The sequence below is a fragment of the Simochromis diagramma genome, unplaced genomic scaffold (genome assembly GCF_900408965.1).
Source record: "Simochromis diagramma unplaced genomic scaffold, fSimDia1.1 OVJJ01000176.1, whole genome shotgun sequence".
Classification (NCBI taxonomy): Eukaryota; Metazoa; Chordata; class Actinopteri; order Cichliformes; family Cichlidae; genus Simochromis; species Simochromis diagramma.
The window spans coordinates 2,106,935-2,127,277 of NW_024386892.1; the positions used below are offsets into that span (position 1 = coordinate 2,106,935).

The 20,343-nt window shown below is 40.4% G+C and overlaps 1 protein-coding gene across 1 annotated transcript; it reads left to right on the forward strand.

Moving 5' to 3' along the window:
- The first annotated feature begins 4,486 nt into the window (after positions 1 to 4,486).
- On the forward strand, positions 4,487 to 19,315 carry kcnk18 (potassium channel, subfamily K, member 18). The gene is made up of 3 exons (XM_040033867.1): positions 4,487 to 5,836; positions 5,991 to 6,131; positions 17,739 to 19,315. The coding sequence occupies exons 1-3, from the start codon at positions 5,608 to 5,610 to the stop codon at positions 18,566 to 18,568; spliced, it is 1,200 nt and encodes a 399-aa protein (XP_039889801.1). The 5' UTR covers positions 4,487 to 5,607; the 3' UTR covers positions 18,569 to 19,315.
- Positions 19,316 to 20,343: the final 1,028 nt, after the last annotated feature.

Below are 20,343 nucleotides of genomic sequence, written 5' to 3' on the forward strand. Positions count from 1 at the left end.
TAGCTTTGACCCAACTCCCATGTAGTGTTAAAGCAAACAAAGAAAGAAATGAAGCCTAAATTACAAATGACCTTTATTCATATATTGTGTCATTATTATAGCTCATGCTGGCTACTCACAGCACGTTCAGTGAGAGACTGAGATGACCAAAAAGCACCACTGACCGCCACAGGAAGTCATTCCTGCCTGTGGCCATCTCCCTGTACATCTAACACGCTGTAAACACTGCAACAGTTACAGCCTTTGACACGCGCTCTTTTCTACTCTGTAATGTTGCTGTCAATTTCTTGATAGTTTTTATAATCGCATCTGTCAACCCTGAATATTTATGACACGGTGACTTGTATATATTGCATGTATTGTGCTATTCCTCATTTCTTAACATATTGTATTGATAAATAGTCCAGTTTGTATGTATTACTGTTTATTAACGGCAGCCCACACAATTTCCTTAGGGAATAATAAAGTATTCTGATTTTGATTATTTATAGGAATGAATATCTGATACCTGATTGTGATTCGCTCAAATTAACTCAAAGTAGTGTTTACTGTGTTTGACAGACTATCACAGAAAGAGGCCACAGCTGGTGTCTGATTGTGACACAGTTGGTTCTCACATGGGTCACTAAATATAGAAATCCCACAGCATCTGTTGTCTGTAGAGCTGAGGGCTGGATCATTCGGTTTAAGAGATTAAAGGGGCATAACTGCTTTAGTGGCAGCTCATACTTCCCGAAAAACGTTGCCTAAAATGCTGAACTTTGGATTCTTTATCCATTAAATTAATGTTTCTGATTTATTGTACTTTTTAATTAATATAGCAGGTTGGACTCTGATTCAGATCTTGGAACGTCAAAGTAGAATCTGTTTACTTACAGTGATGTTAACAAGACAAGTGCAAAGGGGGGGACTGGGGTCCAGGGGTCCAGGGAGGAAGGGAATCCAAATATCAGATAATCCACAAACTGTCATGAATCGCTGTGTGGCAGGCAGGAGTGGTGGACCCAAAATGCAGAACTCAGACACGGAAGTGAAACTTAAAGCGCAGCTTTATTGCTGGGAAAAACCTCGTACAAACTAAACTCACCAAAAGACAAACAAAAGTCTGAACAGAGGAACCAAGGACTGAGACACTGGAAAAGAAATACAAAACTGGAGCAGGAGACTAAACACTAGGAACATAGAAGCAGAACACACAGCTAGTAGAGGGTACGACGCGACACTGAGCACAGGAAAACACAGGGCTAATATACACAGGGTGGTAATCAGGGAATGGGCAACAGGACGGAGACACAGCTGGGAGAAATCGGACTAACGAGACAGGGGGAGCAAAGCGTCACACACTAACATAAGACACAGACTTTCACAATAAAACAGGAAATAAGACACAAGGATGCAGACTAAGAAACACAGACTTAACACGGGCAGAACTAAGAATAAACCAGAATAAGCTGGAACATAGAACATCATCATCATCACCACAAGCACTAAGAGAATAAGGAAACAAACACACCAAAGTAACTTGAAACGCAGATTCATCATAAAACCCAACAAAGCACCAGAGAAACATAAAGAACAATCATTCAAAAATAAACCAAAACATAACTCAAAATACTGGGTCAAACTGACCCAGAACCGTGACACAAACACACGCCCTCTCAGCTCTGGGTTGGATCTCCACACACTGAGGAAGGGAAACCAGGAATCTGTGGCTTTTTCTCAATGATCCAGCAAAGAGTGACTAGCCAGTGGTCCTTAATGAGATCATCAGCCAAAGGTGGGTGACTATTCCAGGTGTGAAGCCAGATACGGGAACCCAGGATGAGTTCTGCCCACTAGAGCAGGCAACAACAACAACGACAGACAGAGGAGAGAGAGAGCACCCGCCTGCTGTTCGGTTCTTGTCGTCTGTGATGTATTTTTCCAGGGTATCCGGTTCTGATTTTAGCAAACTGTTCAACTGGTGGGTGGTGGTGTACTGGGAAGGAGGTCAACGGTACAGACGCAGGGTCTACGAGGCAGGAGAGACAGTGCTGAGTCTTTTCAAATAACTTCAGGCAGATAAACATGTCATATAGAAGAGAGGTCAGGGGAAACTGGAAATTGTGACGGACAATCAGAGGAAAGAGACGTGAGACAGGCAATGCTGGTAACAGTATGTGATCCAAAATGTCAGCACTGGCTAGATGGCGTCTTAACCAGGGGTGGCCAAGGAAGAAAAGAGTGATCAGGGCCTCAAACAGATGCAAACTGATTTCTTCAGGGTGGTTGTCAGAGAGAGAGAGAGGTTTGGATCTGTGAGCTGTGAGTCTTTTCTGGAGTTGTTACTTGTAAGGACTTGGAGAGACGAATTAAAGGGCTTTCTAACTACTGTAACGCACATGTGAATGAGACAATCCCGTGATGTGTGCCACGCTTATGCAGCTAATCTATTCTTTAATCAATCGAGTTATAGAAAACTCCTTGGAGTGCCTTTTCCTGCCACCATCAGCTACAACCCAAAAATAAAGAGAGACGTCAGCCACACTCTGTTTACCTTGTTTTGTGGTGAAAATGTGATGAGTAGCTGCATCAGGATTTAAGCTTTCATCTAAAACACTGCTGAGTTTGGAGATTAACCCCGGCTGGGCTCATTTCAGTGCTCTGTCCTGAAACAGTCACCAGTCTGATTCAGATGTTCTCTTTTGGTGTTCGAGAACCAGGGAACACTGGGTGAGGAATCCAGCACATTCATCCAACTCACCTGTGAGGACCTCAGGGGAGGCGAGGTCGTTCCACGCTGAAAAGTGTCAGGAGGAGGTGGCTGTGTGACCTGAGCAGAAGGAATAGCAGCAGAAGCAGGAGGCTAATCATACCTTTGACTTCTGCGATCTACTGAGCGATTGCGCCGAGTTCTCCGGTGTTGTAGCGAAGCATCGGCACGTCCAGCAGCGTTTCTTATGAGCCAAGGCCACACCTAACCACTGAGAGCTGGTGAGTCCATTTTGTTGTTAGATGATCCTGTCACAGCCAGCGAGGCAGGTTGGACTCAAAGTTCAGTGTGTTTATTTACAGTGACGTTAATAATACAACAAAGGGGGAGCTGTGCTCCAAACATCCGAACCTCACATCTGATGTTTGTGCTTTGAACCTTTAACATGAGTTTATATTCATCCTCATACGTATCAAGGCCCTTCACCTTAAAAATGTGTTATTTCTTAATTATCTCACACACATTCTTGTATTTTACATTTTATCACTGTTTCAGTTGCTACTTCTTCAGCTTGTTATAATACTGCCTCACAGGGACCCCCACTACTTTATATTGTTCCTTCTCACACTACTTCAACACTTGGAAACACAATAAATGTCTTGAATCCTGAAATAGGAACATGAATAGTGTCAACATCAACATAGGTGCAGTCGCTCTAATCAGTGATCACCTGCAAAGGACAGTGCTTTTACTTAACATCCACCAAAGACCCTCACAGGGCAAGATGTTCAGGGTAATACGTTCATTTTCACTTCTTATCACATTTTCTCCGGTCTGGGACACTCGGGGGTGGATACGCTCAAAACAGTAAACAGAACCGCCAAAATGAAGGACAGACAACATAGTACAGTTTCTGAAAATGTGCCCATTGAGTTTGTTGCTAAAACAAAATCCCACTCCACCATAGCTGCTCAATTACATTTTGTTTTTATAGCATCAAATCATAACAACAGTCGCCTCAAAGAGTGATATATTGTAGGGTAAAGATCCTCCAAGAACTCAAAGAAACCCTCAGCAATCAGTGAACAACCAGGGACAACAAGTAGGAACAGCACACCACAAGAACCCAGCAGCAGAACCCAGCAGCAAAACCTGGCTCAGGGCGGAGCAGCCGAGGGAGGAGACGGGACAAAGACGGCGCTCTGCTGTGGTACAGATTAATAGCAACTAAATGAAAAGGTGTGTATAAATACACGGAGAGTGAAAAGAGAGGGATGTATTAAAAACACAAAGTGCATCATGGGAAGCCGTCAGCAGCATTGGCCTATTTCAGTATAAGTAAGGGTGAGTGTTGCATGTATGAAACGCACACTGTTTCATTCAAACAGTGGTGGGTACGTAACTTGACGCAACTTAACTTACGCAGTAAATTTTAGAGCTTTTACCTGAGGAGACGTTTGTGTTCACCTTCACCCACCGTCTGTACCAGCGCTGCTTTCTATCGAGCATTCACACTCATGGACGGGTGCCATTATCTTTCCCAAGGATATTTGGACTAGAGCAGCCAGGGATCGAACCATCAACCATCAGTAGATGATGCTACAGACACCCCCGAACGGCTAAGTTTAAAAAAGAGATCTGTCACAATAACTTACAGTGCAGAATATAATTATTTGATTCCTTGACAAATTTGTAAGTTTTCTGTAAGTATCTAATTTTTAAGGATACTTTCACAAATATACTTAAGCTGCAAACTGTAATTTAAAATGCACTCATTGATTTATTTACAGCTCACAACCACAGGTGTGATTAGACCATCTGTGCCTTCTCACGTCATAAACTCAGGAATATGTGCGCTTTGACGTTGTGTGGTGAATGTGTTGCAGAACTCACACTTGTAGGTGAAGCGGGTGGAGGGAACAGGAGCGGAGGACAGCCACTCAGAAAGCAGAAGACCAAGAGGTTTTGTTCCCACTGTCCTCTGTCCGCTATGCTGGATGCACCGCCGGTGAGAGCACAGGCAGCCGCAGAGTCAGACTCTCAGAAGAGCGTCACGTGGCAGCTCTGTGCTCCCCGCTCACCTGCTCTCCACAGTCATCTCACATTCCAGTTTGCCCCCCCACCCCACCTCGCGCCCCATGTTTGCACATTGGGTTTTTTAGTTGGTTTCAGTTTCAGCTACTTCGTGTAATCAAATCTGATGTCCTTCCTCTTTCAGACATGTCATGTAAATCCACACCCATCGAGTCTCATCATTTTGTTACAGTTTGCCCTGTAAATCAAATAGTTTTTGTTTGAACCTCAGTGTTATGACTCTGCTCCTGGGAGCCACCTCTTGCCTTTCTGATGCCCTTCTCCCACAGGCCAAAGATATGCAGTTATTTGTGATTGTACAGGTATGAATATGAGAGGATGGTTGTCTGTCTCTCTGTGTCCTGTGACAGACTGGTGATCTGTCTAGATTGTACCCACCGGGATAGGGTCCTGAAGAAAGTGGAAGAATGGCTCTTGTAAAGGTTTATTTGTAAAGATATTCAAAATAAAATGCAAGTTAAAGTTGAAAGAACTGTGTAAATGTGATTTTATGTGTAGAGATGCGGGTTAATATGTGGGCCACCCTGTCTGGGCTGTTGGGATGTGTTTTTAACAGGTGGAGTGAATTTGATCTCTGATCAGGATCAGAAACTTGTTCGGAAAAGTTCAACTGAAGATCATCAAGGGCGTAACTTTTTATTTATTTATTTTTAACCACGTGCACTAATTAAAGTCAAATCATTTCCGCTTTGGCTGTGCGCGGCCCCGCGACGGACTCGCGGTTCTCTGCACTTGGCAGAAGAGAGACAGACCGACGCAGCCAGCAGTTAACGGAACTACAGGCGCTCTCCTCACGGACTGCAGGCGCTGCGGGGACGAAGATGTCAGTGAAAACGAAGAGAACAATAAGTGTAAAGAATGAGTCCAAGAAGTGCGCGGCGCGCTTTTGGAGGTTCATTCCGCACCTTTTGCTGTGCTCCTCTTTGGTGGCATACGCAATGCTAGGTGCGCTTATTTTCCAACACATCGAGGGACACACACCGTCCGCTGTCCAGGAGGAGTACCACAAGTTTCTGTGCCAAATGGTAGAGACCGTACAAAACCTCACCGGTGAGCGCTCACAAAACTCTGTTTGTAGCAGATCAAACGTGTCTTTGGTGAACTTAATTATGGGTTTGGTAATTAAACAGACTTTATATTATCATTGTATCAGTAGCATCACTGATTTGCTCTGCACTGGGATTTTCTCGTCTCTCTTTCTCAGCTAATAGCATCGCCACTGAACAAATAGTGGAGGGAGTGACGGAGAAAATGAAGGAGTTCCAGTCCATATGGTTCCAGAGACCTGATAGGTGGAATTTTTTCGGCTCTATGTTCTTCTGTTGCACTGTTTTCACAACTGTTGGTAAGTCCGTTATGGTGCCGTACTAATCACTAAACGATTATGTGCGTTTTTATTTAAGTTTTATGCAAATCCGAAGAAGAGAGTGGGTCAAAGATATAAAGTATTCCGTCTTCTTGTCAAATTCGAGTAAAACTCTAACCTATGTCAGTCTTGCTACTACCAGAAGAATAATCAGCTAAAACTCAACTGAAGTGGCACAAAACCAACAAAAATATCTGAGGCTACACCCAATATTTTCATACCGATTCACAGTGAGTCCTCGGGACATATGTGTCAGGCACAGAAAGGTGGGCAAATTCATTATGAAACCGTTCAAATGTATGTAAGTTTTTCAAATATGAGGTTTCATAAGACAGAGCCGTCAAGATATACAGTAAACCACAGCAACATATACAACTGTGGATTATTTAGGTGGGCCAAAAGTCATATTTATGCAGACAATCAAGTGTCCTGTTGTATCAAAGGCAGGACTGTGAAATTATTGCCTGACTGTGAGGGCGCAGGTTGTAATACTCCAAATGCGGCTTTGCATTCAGACATTTAGGTGATACGTTTCCTAAAAAGGGGACTGACTGACTGTTTAAAGTGTCTGTGAGGAAGTTTAGCTTGTGCTATGTACTGGGTGATAGCTTATTTTGAAAAAAGCACCACTTCACATCTAGTTGTGTGGATGCCTCACAGGCATCCACACTATTGAGTTCCTGTTTCTCTTTATTCTTTATTCCACTATAATCTAGTTGCTTCCGTACGTTTTTTGGCACTTAGCTACTTCCTCAGTTTTCAGCCGATTTTTACCGTTCAAACTCTAAACTGTTCTGCTTTTTCTGGAGATGGGTGCTATGACTTTTGGTGTTTATTACTTTTATACTTTTTAAAATATTACACTTTTTTCCTTTTTTTGTCCCATTGGATGGAATGAATGGAAAACTTCCACAATTCTGCTAAAACTTGCTTGTCTTTGAAACTTAACGACCTCCTCATACTTTCATAGTATACAAATACATAGTATTTGTACCCAATCATAGTATTTCTGTCATATCTTTGTATTTGTGCCAAATCATGGTATTTTTGCCAAATTATAGTATTTGTGCCCACTTAATATTTCTGTTATGTTATGTTATAGTGTATCTGCTGAATATAGTATATGTGCCAAATCATAGTATTTTTACCAAATCATGGTATTTGTGCAAGAACATAGAATTTCTGCAAAATCACAGTATATCTGTTATGTTATAGTATTACAAGTAAGTCACAGTATTTCTGCCAATTCGTAGTATTTGTACTAAATCACAGTACTTGTGGCAAATAATATTTTTCTGTTATGTTATAGTATTAGTACTAAGTCGTAAAATTTCTGTTATGTTGTAGTATATGTGCTGAATATAGTATATTTGTCAAATCATAGTATTTATACCAAATCATGGTATTTGTGCTAAAACATAGTATTTCTGCCATATTATAGTATTTGTGTAAAAACATAGAATGTCCGCACAATCAATATCTGTTATGTTATAGTATTCCTACTAAGGCATAGTATTTCTGCCAAATCATAGTATTTGTTTCAAATCATAGTATTCGAACCAAATCATGGTATTTGTGCCAAAGCATCGTATTTGTACAAAGTCATAGTATTTCTCTAAATCATAGTATTTCAATCAAATCTCAGTAGTTATGCTAAAACGCAGTATTATTGCCAAATCACAGTATTTGTACCCAATCATAGTATTTCTCCTAAATCATAGTATTTGTGCTAAAAACACAGCATGTCTGCAAAATCGAAGTATGACTGTTATGTTATTATATTACTACTAAATCATAGTACTTCTGCTTTGTCATAGTATTTGTACTAAAATGTAGTATTTCTGCCAAATCATAGTATTACTGTTATTTCATAGTATTTGAGCGAGATTACAGTGTTTCTGCAAAAACATAGTATTTCTGCTAAATCATGATATTTCTGTTATCTTATAGTACTTGTACTCAATTATAGTATTTGTGCCAAAAATTTTAGTATTTCTGCCAAATCATATTATTTCTGCTAAATCATAGTGTCTGCCGAATCCTAGTATTTGAGCCAAAGCATAGCATTTGTACCAAAACATAGTATTACTGCTAAGTCATAGTATTTGAGCCAAATCATAGGATATGTTCCCAAACTGATCTCCCTGTTGGAGCTCAGTCTGGGGGGAGTTATTTCTCCTTATCTTTCCTCATGTGGTGCATTTTCCATTGTTATACCTCTCTGACCTGTCTTCCTCATGTGATGTTTTCTGTAATGTATGTATGGTCGGAGGGTAAGATGGCGCCGCCATTGCGTGCAATAGGTCGGCAGCCTTATGAAATTTCCCCTTGTGGGACTAATAAAGGTATATCAAATCAAATCAAAAAACATAGTATTTCTGCCAAATCTTAGTAATTTTGCTCAATGATAGAATTTCTGCTATGCTGTAGTACTTTTTGCTTGATTATAGTATTTCTCCTAAGTCAATGTATTGCATGTAAATCATAGTATTTCTACCAAGTCCCAGTGTTTCTGCTAAATCATAAATAATGTTTTAGCACAAATTGTATGATTTGGTTCAAATATTATGATTTGGCAGAATTTTCTATGTTTCAGCACATGGACATTTGGCAGAAAAAATATTATTTAGTATAAATACTAAGTTTTAGCAGAAATACTATGTTTTAGCGCAAATACTATGTTTTAGCACAGATTTAGCTAAATACTATGATTTGTCACAAATGCTATGATTTCGTACAAATGCTGTGATTTGGCACAAACACTGTGATTTACCAGAAATCCTGTGATTTGGCAGAAATAATATCAATTGGTTCAAATATTATGATTTAGAAGAAAGACTATGTTTTAGTATAAATACTATGTTCAAACTTTAAAAAATTCTGCTATTTCTGCTAATGTGTGCTATGACTTTTGACCATTGAAATGAATGGAACACATTATCAATGTGGTCACTGATTTTGCTTGCCGGGTTGAGCTGTTTTTTAGCTCAGTGAGATGAGCAGCCGTTCTCAGAGCGAGAGGCCCGGGTTCAATTCTCGCTTATGGCAACAATTTTTTCAGTTAACAGTTAAAAAATTTTAAGTCTTTTCAACACATTTTTTAGCTTCTTCACCCCTTTTCAGCAAAATTTTCAGTTTTTTCACCCCTTTTCAGCACAAATCCCAGCTTTTCTTTTTGTTGTTTTTAGAAAAAAAACTATTTTCAGCAGAAATTCTGCTGATTCACCTCTTTTCAGCACAACGTTTTGCATCTTTACCTTTTTTCTGCAGAAATTCTGCTGATTGACCTCTCTTAAGCAGAATTTTCAGTCTTTTCACCTCTTATCAGCGCAATTCTCACCATCTTCTGCTCATTTCAGCACAATTGTCAGTCTCTCCATCTTTTTGGTTTTGATAATGACTTTGGCTCAGTGAGTTGAGTAGCCACCTTGAGACCAGTAGGGCCAGGTTTGAATCCTGCTCATGGAACAATTTCTTTTCACCTCTTTTCAGTACAAATTTCAGCTTCTTTACCCCTTTTCAGTAGAGCTTTTGGCTTTTCACCACCTTTCAGCAAAAATTTCTGCTTCTTCACCTGTTTTCAGCAGAATTTTCAGTTTCTTTACCGCCATACACTTTTTGCAACTTTTAATCTTTTTCAGCTATTTTCAGCAGACAGCTTCAGCGTTACGGCATCCACACAGCATTTTCGCAGGAAATGCAAATTTTTTCTAGTTTGTATTGTTATTCAAAAATGATGCCTCATAGGAAAACACACACTTTCTAAACTCTCTAAAACAGGCAAATTGCTGATGCCATTCATGATTACAACTTTTGCTGATGTTCTGTCAGTAAATAATGGCACTAAGCAAAGACGCAGACCCAAGATAGCCAACACAGGAGTTGTTAGGTAGCTTTAAAATAACTGCAAGATGAAACTTTACTCCCAGGTCCAAAGCACTCTGGAGCACGTTATCCTCAAGGTTGTCTCTACACACTGCTGCATTCAAAGAAAGGTTAAAATATCAATACTACAGCCTAAATATCAGGAGAGCAAATCAATATGCTTTCAGATGTGTGGCTACATGTTGGTCTCCCAGTTCCTTCCCATAGCATGATGGTGCCATCACTTTGCTTATTGGGGAGGTGATGAGCAGTGCCTGGTTTCCTCCAGCCATGATGCCTGGCATTCAGTCCAAAGAATACAATATTTGTTTCATCAGACCAGAGAATTTCTGGAAAGTTTTCTTCTCTCTACAGAGCAACACTGAAGCTCTGTCGGAGTGACTGCCAGGTTCTCCTCCCTAGCTAAGGTTGTTCTACCTGGATTGTTCAGCTTGGCCTGGAATTTTCTGTGTCAGAGCTCTACAGACAATTCTTTGCACATCATGGCTTTGTCTGTGCTCTGACATGCACTGTCAGCTATGGGATCATATCTAGACAGCTGTGCCTGTCGAACTCATGTCCAAAAACTCAGTTTACCACAGGGGGACACATGTGGTGAGTTTCATCCAGTCTCCCTCCCAATCCAGACCATCCATCCACGCATCCATCCATCCACGTATCCATCCATCCACGCATCCATCCATCCACGCATCCATCCATCCATCCATCCATCCACGCATCCATCCATCCACGCATCCATCCATCCACGCATCCATCCATCCATCCATCCACGCATCCATCCATCCATCCATCCACGCATCCATCCATCCACGCATCCATCCATCCATCCATCCATCCACGCATCCATCCATCCGTCCGTCCATCCATCATCCATCCACGCATCCATCCATCCATCCATCCATCCATCCACGCATCCATCCATCCATCCATCCATCCATCCATCCACGCATCCATCCATCCGTCCGTCCATCCATCATCCATCCATCCATCCACGCATCCATCCATCCATCCATCCATCCATCCATCCATCCATCCATCCATCCATCCATCCATCCATCCACGCATCCATCCATCCATCCATCCATCCACGCATCCATCCATCCATCCATCCAAAGAGGCCAAAAAGTTCAATCTTTGTTTCACTGAATCAATGAATGTTGTTTCTTATGGTCAGAGAGTCATTCAGGTCCATTTTGGCAAACTCCAACGCCTTGGTCAAAGAGTTCCTTGGTCAAGAGAACCCAATGGTGACTCTGACAGAGCTCCAGGGTTGCTTTGCACATGACCCTGACTGAGGCCCTTCTACCCCAGCTGCTCAGATATTTAGTTGACATTTTCTCTCTTTCTCCTTTAAGGTGAAACTACCATAGAAAATGACTTCTTATTGTAATTTCTAATAGCAATATCACATGTGCATTTTGTGCTGTTTTAAAGAAAACATTTTTACACATTCTAAATTTGTTTACCTTTGCTAGTGTGGCATCGTGATGCAGCACTAATAAGGCCTTTAAAACCAAGCCTGTGATACTGAGCATTATTGACTTGTTACTCAGTCTTCATTTGCTGCGGTCTGCCTTACTTGTGGCTTGATGCACTTTTGTGCTAATGACTGTGTGCTGATATTGCAGTATTGACATTGTCAGGCACTAAACGTACTTCCCATGTAAGGTACATTTTAAATATATATATATATATATATATATATATATATATATATATATATATATATATATATATATATATATATGGTGTATGCTTGTCTGCAGAGCTGGTTATGTTTATAATGTAAAAAAGAAGAATACACATAAAACCGTGGCAGATGATGGGCTGAAAGCAAGTGTTAAAAATCAACAGGATACCAGTATGCTCATAGTAATACGATACACAAACACAATAAACTGTCTCATAATAGCATTTTTAATTGTTTATATAATTTCAGGTGTTGTATTCAGTGTTGCCACCTCCATTCACAGGGATTTAATTCATTATTCAAACAGTCAAGGTTGCCTTAGCTGTGATGTCAGGCAGAGTCACACAGGTTTGCTCCGTGGAGCCAGAACACGTTGTTTTAGGGTCTCGTGTGTTTACTAAGGTCAGAATGTATTTGATAGTAGATTTGTTATTTCTCCCCAGTCACTGTCTGCAGTAGTGATTATAATATAATCATTGTGTGCATAGATGTTTCCTCATAAAGCGAGTGACCTCTCTAAACATTAGTAACCACAGCAACAGATAGCCTGGTTAATTAATGATTGTATGACTCTGGGCTTTGTTCAGGCTTCACGGAAATGATGCCTCTCCTCAAACACAGCATCCCTCCATCCGAGCGAGAGTTACTTCAGTCAAATGACCAATTGTATTGGATGCTGACAGACTTTAAATGTCATGTCCTCCACAGCACAGACTACATGCACCTCCAAAAATGTACATTCAGAATTTATAAGCCCCCTTCTTTGAAGGTGTTACAGTGCTGTCAGTACTTGAAATTATGTTACTCACTGAGCTTATTTTTAACTAATTTAATACAGTCACATATAAAAAATCAGTCCAACAAGCAAACATCCAAGAACAAATCATGTCTTTCTTTATCGATGTCTAATGATCAGATGGTCGCTGGGATTTGGATTGTTGGGATATCTGAGGCTCTGTAAGTGTGCTTGGGACCAGTGCCACAAAGATCACTGACTCTTCTCTTGGTACACTTTGCAAAGGCACTTTCTAAAACTAATCAGAAGCCTACTGCACTTGATGTCCGGGAGGGGAGCTACGAAACATATTATGTTGACAACGCGAAACAGCCCGCCAATCATGCAGCAGCTACACATCCCAAATGGAATCAAGCTGTGTTTACCACCACACGTGACTGAGGTAAACTAGTCAGTCAGCCATCGTTTTACATCAGAACACATTAAAAATGTTTCCCGATGTGAATGTCTGCATGCTCTCAGTTAGAAGTCAGCTGCAGAGTGCTGCTCTGTCCATCATGCACAGACTACTGTGATGTCGCCCACTGTCTGGTTGATTCTCTAGTTTGACGCCTACATGTGGGGGTTTTGTCTACTGCAAAGTTTTGTTTGTTTGTTGTTTGTTATTTGTTTTTGTAAGAGCCAGAACTGATCATCTTTGATTGATAAGAGTGGCATGCCAAGTTCAGCTAAGGCTAAATGTGTGAATTTGTGTTGGCCATTTTTCCACGGGAGTCTAAAGATGTTGACTTGCTTTGGTTTTTGATTATCAGGAGTTAATGTCAGTATATACTCACGAAATATAGATAATATTTTTAAAGATAACTAAAATTTGATATGTTAATTATGAGAAATGGATTGAACCCTGTGAGCGAGTTCAGCAAACCACTTTGTTTTCATTTTTTAAGCCTTTTTTGACCTGGAATTGACGATCTTGAGATTAACGATATCTTTTATAATAATAATAATAATAATAATACATTTTATTTGAGGGCGCCTTTCAGAAACCCAAGGTCACCTTACAAAAACACAATTAATAAAAGGAACAATAGTCATAAAATACATAAAATAAGTTAAAATTACAAGGTTGCCTTAGCCTTAGTTTTGTAAGACTTGGGCTGACATAGGCAGCATCAACCCTGGCATTTTTTCCAATGTGACCAGAATCTTGAGCTCAGGTTTAAGCCCAGGAATAACCTGCTGTGAGATAGCAGTGCTAACACTGTGTGTTTTACTGTCGTCATGTCAGATACCAGGCACAGTTTTCAGTTACCTGTAGTTCCTATTCTGTCCCTCTGACATGTCAGTGTTACTGTGTCGCTGCCTGTAGTGCTCCCACTCCTCCGCCACCCCAGTGCCCAACTACAGACCTAAAGAGGATGTTTACTCCTGACTCCTTGGCTTTATGTTTATATTTAAGGGAGTGTTAACGTCAAACTGTATTGCTCTAATAAGTCAATCATTTCAAATTTGAATGCTCTAACTCAAAATTTACATACTGAACATATACATTAGGAACCCCTCTAACTAACCCACGCAGAACTCGCATGGACACAGGGAGAAGATACAAAGGAAGGGCCCACCCAGATGGCGGCGTTGAAACCGGGACCTTCCTGCTATGAGGCAGTGAGTGGGGTTAAGTTCACTCAAACTGCCCATTGGTGTGAATGTGAACTGTTGTCTGTGTCTCCCTGTGATGGACTGGTGATCAGCTGGGATAGGCTCCAGCACCTCTCAGCCTGAGTGGGATCAGCAGAGGATAAAGGGCAGATGGATGGATGCTGTCAGAAATGTACAAATTAGAATTACATGAATCTGCCATGATTTCCACAGCTGATTCTGTTGCTATTCCTTATTCATAATTTATCGTTATGATGAATAATTATTGATGAATTTGTTATGGTTATATTGTAAGTGCTGAGTAAACCATTCTTATTATCTGGAACTGACCTGATTTGATGTGTAAGAGCCTTGTGTAGATACATTAGTGTTACTGTCAAACACATCACAAGTGGTAAAGAGATCTAATTGCTAATGGCTTAGCAGCTACAGGAAGCCCACAAATCTCCAAAGACGAGGCGCATCCAGAGGAGAAGGCCTTTTACATAACCGCAAAAAAGCTTATTAGAGGTTGTAGAGGTCCAGAGGAACATTGTCTGCTGTGTTGTCTTGTAAGCTGAAGACTTCGTTCAAGGCTCACAGCAAGAGTGCAATTTGTCAAAAATTTCTCAAGGGCTTTTTTGAACAGACCAACATACTAGTTCTCTTTTAAAAACATAAATTATTTCCATTGTCACACAATACCTGAATTATTTCAGGAAAAAAATTACCAGGGTCAAAATTATTAGCCCCCCTGAAAAGCTGCCATAACACAAACCAGTAATGTGCTTTAACTTTGCTGAGCTCAAAGCTTGTCAAATCAAAGTGTATTATGATAGGGAGCTGGGTTATGTTTCAGTTTACACACAGTATAAAAATGTCATGAAGGGTTTGAGCAGTCACTTCAGAAAGCATCATGCCAATAACTGATGTGAGATCTGTCCCAGAAAGACCCCAGAACAACTGCCAAGACACTAGTAAATGACTAGAGCTGAGTTTCAAAGACAGTCACTAGAAACCTTTACAGAAACATTCACCCGCAAGCCTAAAGCGGGTACATGAAATATGTTGGTAACAGATCCTTAAGTCCTGTAAGTTGCAAGGTGAGAATCAGACTTCTTGGCTGTGCACATGCCACAGACGCTTGATTGGATCAGGATCCTAGGAATTTGGAGGCAAAGTCAACACCTCAAACTCCTTGTTGTGTTTCTCACACCAATCCTGAACCCTTTTTGCTTAGTGGTAGGGTGCAATATCCTTCTGAAAAAGGCGCCAGCCATTAGGGAACACTGTTTCCATGAAAGAGTACACATGGTCTACCTCAACGATCATTGTTGTAGGTGGTGTGTGTTCATTCTGCTTCTGCCGTCCTCAGCTAGCCATGACTACTGCAGGTTCACCACTTTTCCTTCCTTGTATCACGTTGTCTAACAATCACAGTTTGCTCTTTGTCAAACTTCTCAAATCCTTATCCTTTCCCATTTTTCCTCTTTCCTGTACATCAACTTTTAAGGACAAAAACTTCACTTCCTCCCTGAGAGATACCTCCCACTATCTGGTGTTGAAGAGATAAGCATAATAGACTCCAGTTTGTGCATGTAAATGGAGAGTCCTCTTCACACACTGAGGTTAATTATGGAGTTCCACAGGGTTCAGTGCTAGGACCAATTCTGTTTACATTATACATGCTTCCCTTAGGCAGCATCATTAGAAGACATAGCATAAATTTACACTGCTATGCTGATGACACCCAGCTCTATCTGTCCATGAAGCCAGATAACACACACCAATGAGTTACACTGCAGGAATGTCTTAAAGACATAAAGACCTGGATGGCCGCTAACTTTCTGCTTCTTAATTCAGATCAAACTGAGGTTATTGTACTCGGCCCTGAAAAGCTTAGAAATATGGTATCTAAGCAGATTCTTCCTCTGGATAGCATTACCTTGGCCTCCAGTAACACTGTGAGGAACCTTGGAGTCATTTTTGACCAGGACATGTCCTTCAACGCACATATTAAACAAATATGTAAGACTGCTTTCTTCCATTTGTGCAACATCTCTAAAATTAGAAATATCCTGTCTCAGAGTGACGCTGAAAAACTAGTTCATGCATTTATTACTTCCAGGCTGGACGACTGTAATTCATTATTATCAGGATGTCCAAAAAACTCCCTGAAAAGCCTTCAGCTGATCCAAAATGCTGCAGCAAGAGTCCTGACAGGGACTAGAAAGAGAGAGCAGATTTCTCCTGTTTTGGCTTCCTGTTAAATCCAGAATTCAAAATCCTGCTCCTCACATACAAGGTCTTAAATAATCAGGCCCATCTTATCTTAATGAGCTTGTAGGACCATATCACCCTATTAGAGCACTTCGCTCTCGCTCTGCAGGCCTACTTGTTGTTCCTAGAGTATTTAAAAGTAGAATGGGAGGCAGAGCCTTCAGTTTTCAGGCCCCTCTTCTGTGGAACCAGCTTCCAGTTTGGATTCAGGAGACAGACACTATCTCTACTTTCAAGATTAGGCTTCAAACTTTCCTTTTTGCTAAAGCATATAGTTAGGGCTGGACCAGGTGACCCTCAATCCTCCCTTAGTTACTGCTGGGGATTCCTGTGATGTATTGAGTGTTTCTTCTTCAATTAACTTTTTTACTCACTATGTATTTATATTGCTCTCAACTTTTAATTATAAGTTGTTATTAGGCCAGCAGCTATTGATTATTTTAGTAATTGATTCATCTATTTTCCATCATTAATTGAGTAATCAGACATAAACACTTTTGTCTTATTCAGGAGCAATAATAAATATCCAAAAGAGGAAGAACACAGCTGGTCATTGGTTTCCATTTGAGAAATTTCAGTGTTTTTTGCTTCGTCCATTTCATTTGTCAAAAACAAAAAAAGAAACCTTTTGCATTTACTTACCATATTAAATGTTATTTTTTAAAGAAAACATTTTCTTAAATGCAAAAATATATATAAATACTCTCAAGTAGAGTCAAAGTCAAATAAAATCAGATAAATATGCAATAAAAATGAATCTTTACTCTGAGTGTTTGAGTGTGAATGAGTGTGAAGTTTGTCCTGTGCTTTGATGCAAAGTGTCTGTTAAAAACAAGATGTTATGATGTACATTTTTACTGGCTTGTGAAAAAAACTTTTATGTTCATATTTTTAAATGTTACTGCAATTTAAGTAAGACAGTATTTTATATGATTTCACTTTCAATGTGAAAATGTTATGAAAACCTTGAAATAAGCACGGACTAGTACATCTGGTGCCCCTGTAGACTCCATGTACGTCAGCCTTCATCAAGCTGTATAATTAAAACATGCATCAGACTAAGCTAACAGTTCATCTGCATGTTGTTGGTCACTGCACACGTGTAAAACACACAGTGGTGGATGGAGCAGCTACAAAGTTTCTTTTCTTCACGTCAGAGTTTGTTGATCAGGAGCTTTGATGCTTTTTCCCAGCGCAGGTTTTCATGGTGATCACAGGAGCTGTGCTGTTTTCAAGTATAACAAGAACGTTGTCTAGAAGGGTCATGATCACATTTTTCCTACACAAACGTTACCAAAAGCCAGTCCAATAACTAACAGTTTAATTACAGCTTTGTCTGTTTCGTCTGTTGTTTCAGGTTATGGGGAGATCTATCCCGTCACCCTGCCTGGTAAGGTGGCATGTGTCTTCTATGCCATGGTGGGCATCCCTCTTATGCTTCTGGTCATCCTCGATGTTGGAGACTTCCTTGCTATGGTGATGTCTAGAGCCTACATCCATGCTCACACCCTTTCCAAAAACCTCTTCTCCCGCACCTGGTCTCCATGGAAGACTGAGGAGAGAGACTCGAGCCACCAGGTCCTGGAGGATGGTACTTTTGTCTTCAGCCGTGAAGCTGTGATCCGCGAGCCCCTCGACATCCAACAGGTGCTCCGCAGCCAGGCAGATGTACGGCACAAGTCCATCCAGCTTCAAAACAACAAAGAGATTTTTGAAAAGATTCTTGCCAGAGAGAATTTACTGAGGAAGGGTCCACTGCTCAGGACGCTGTCCTGCCCAGAGCTTGATCGTCTGCCACCACCACCCAAAGTATATGCCTTGTGGGATTTCACAGGATTAGGAGATGAAATGGAAACACTGAATGTCCCCTTCGTGCTCATTCTTTTCATCGTCTTTGCCTACATTTGCTTTGGGGGCTTGATTCTGCCAATATGGGAAACTGATTTTAAAGACTTTGATCCCTATTACTTTTGCTTCATCACCCTCACTACCATTGGTTTCGGTGATATTATACCCAAGCACCCCAATTTCTTCATGCTTACCTCGCTGTTCATCATTGTCGGCATGGCTATCATGTCCATGGCTTTTAAATTGAGCCAAACACGAATTGTAAGCTGTTACCGCCAATGTGTCAAGTTCATCAGCAGAGGAAACGTGGAAACCTTTAAGAACAGCGAAAAGGATTAGGTCACCGAGAGAGTCTCTGCCTCACTCTTGGCTTTGAAACAGGCCCATATCAGGAGCCAGCAGGAGTTGCATGCCTTTTTTCTTACAAGCATGAGTAAAGGAAAAAGTTGCATGTGCCCTTCACGATTGCGCGCTGAAGGAGGTTTACATTTTCACAGCTGTAATAATGATGCTAAACATTTGTTTCTACATAGAGACAGTGAATCACAAGTTTTCCATGTTGTTGTGGTTGCCTTATACATCAATTAGCTACACATAAGTTATTAATGTGATTGGGATTTAGGGAATTGGACTGGAGACTGGCTAAGCCACTCCATGACCTTAATCTGCTTCTTTTTTAGCCATACCTTTGTTGCCTTAGTGGTATGTTTCAGGTCATTGTCCTGCTGGAAGACCCACCCATCGTCAGTGTTCTGGCTGAGGGAACAGAGATGCATGTCAAACATATAAAAAGAAGAATCACAACAACAGTTGTCACCTTCTCACCTGCCTTATACACGTCTACAGTCTTGTCCGGATGTCTTTTGGCAGAACCTCTTGGCCTTGTTGTTGGAGAGGTTGGAATGAAAGAAATTGCTAACCATCGGCGAGGCTGTAGGTGCTCAAATATTTCACTCAGTAACATGCAAATCAATTTATTTATTTAACTTTTATGCAATGTGTTTGTTTTTCTGGATTTTTGGTTGATATTCTTCTCTCTCTATTAAAATGAAACTACCATACAAATGATAAACTGTTGATGTCTTTGTAAGTGAGCAAACTTACAGCAGCAAGGTATCAAATAATCCTTTCTACCCGTGGTCTGCAGCAGTGTGTCATCCATCCTCACATTCTCAATAAAGACGTGACAACAGATAAACATAAAACGAAATACTGAAGAAATAAACAAATGAAACAGATTCACGTAGCATCATGGTAAGGTATAGTATTTATGTAGTGTTTTTCTCATTTTGAGCACTTACAGCACTTTATTGTCTCATTCACGCACTTTTTTCTTTCTCAGCACGTTTAACCGAATGTTCACACAGTTTTAAAAAGTTATATATATTTGTTTAGGATGGTCTGTCAAGCATTTCTTCATTAGAACTGAATTCATACATTCATGCAGTAACGTGTTTTGTCCAGCAGGTGGCACCGAGAGAACACGTCAAGCCTAAAGCACTAAACCAGTTTTAGCACTGCTAGCTGGGTTACTAGTGAAGGTTTTAACAGCACATCTCTACCTACCACTATACTTACAATAAAGAAGTATAGACAACATCGTTCTAACATTACCAAATCTGCAGCATTAACTTTAAACTTAGACTGTTATAATATTTAAGCTTAGCTGTACCAGGTTTAAATATCCCACAGTACTGAGCAGCTGTTTTATCTTTGCTTCATGACTTTGTTTGAAGCAGCAATCCTCAAATAAACTCATGATAAGTGTTGGGCTCATGGTACTGACGAACATTTAACTGAATTTGGCTGAAATCTGGCTGCAACCAATGAGTGCAGTCACCACAGCAAGAGGACACAAAATGACACAATACTAGGATCATACACTTTATTGTACTGTCTTAGAATAGAATAGAATAGAATAGAATAGAATAGAATAGCCCTTTATTGTCATTGTACATGTGCAATGAGATTGCCTGTGCATGCATGGAATAAAATATAAATAGAGAGCAGGAACAAATATCAAACAGGAGAAATAAACACAATCAAAATACAAAACAAGAGAAATGCGTAGAAAAATAAAAGACACTTGTTAGAGAACATGTTGCAGAGCGCGT

Coding starts and splice junctions, on each gene's coding strand:
- kcnk18 (XM_040033867.1), top strand. CDS start 5,608: ATGTCAGTGAAAACGAAGAGAACAATAAGTGTAAAGAATGAGTCCAAG. Junction 5,837..5,990: donor GACCGTACAAAACCTCACCG/GTGAGCGCTCAC, acceptor TCTCTTTCTCAG/CTAATAGCATCGCCACTGAA. Junction 6,132..17,738: donor CACTGTTTTCACAACTGTTG/GTAAGTCCGTTA, acceptor CTGTTGTTTCAG/GTTATGGGGAGATCTATCCC.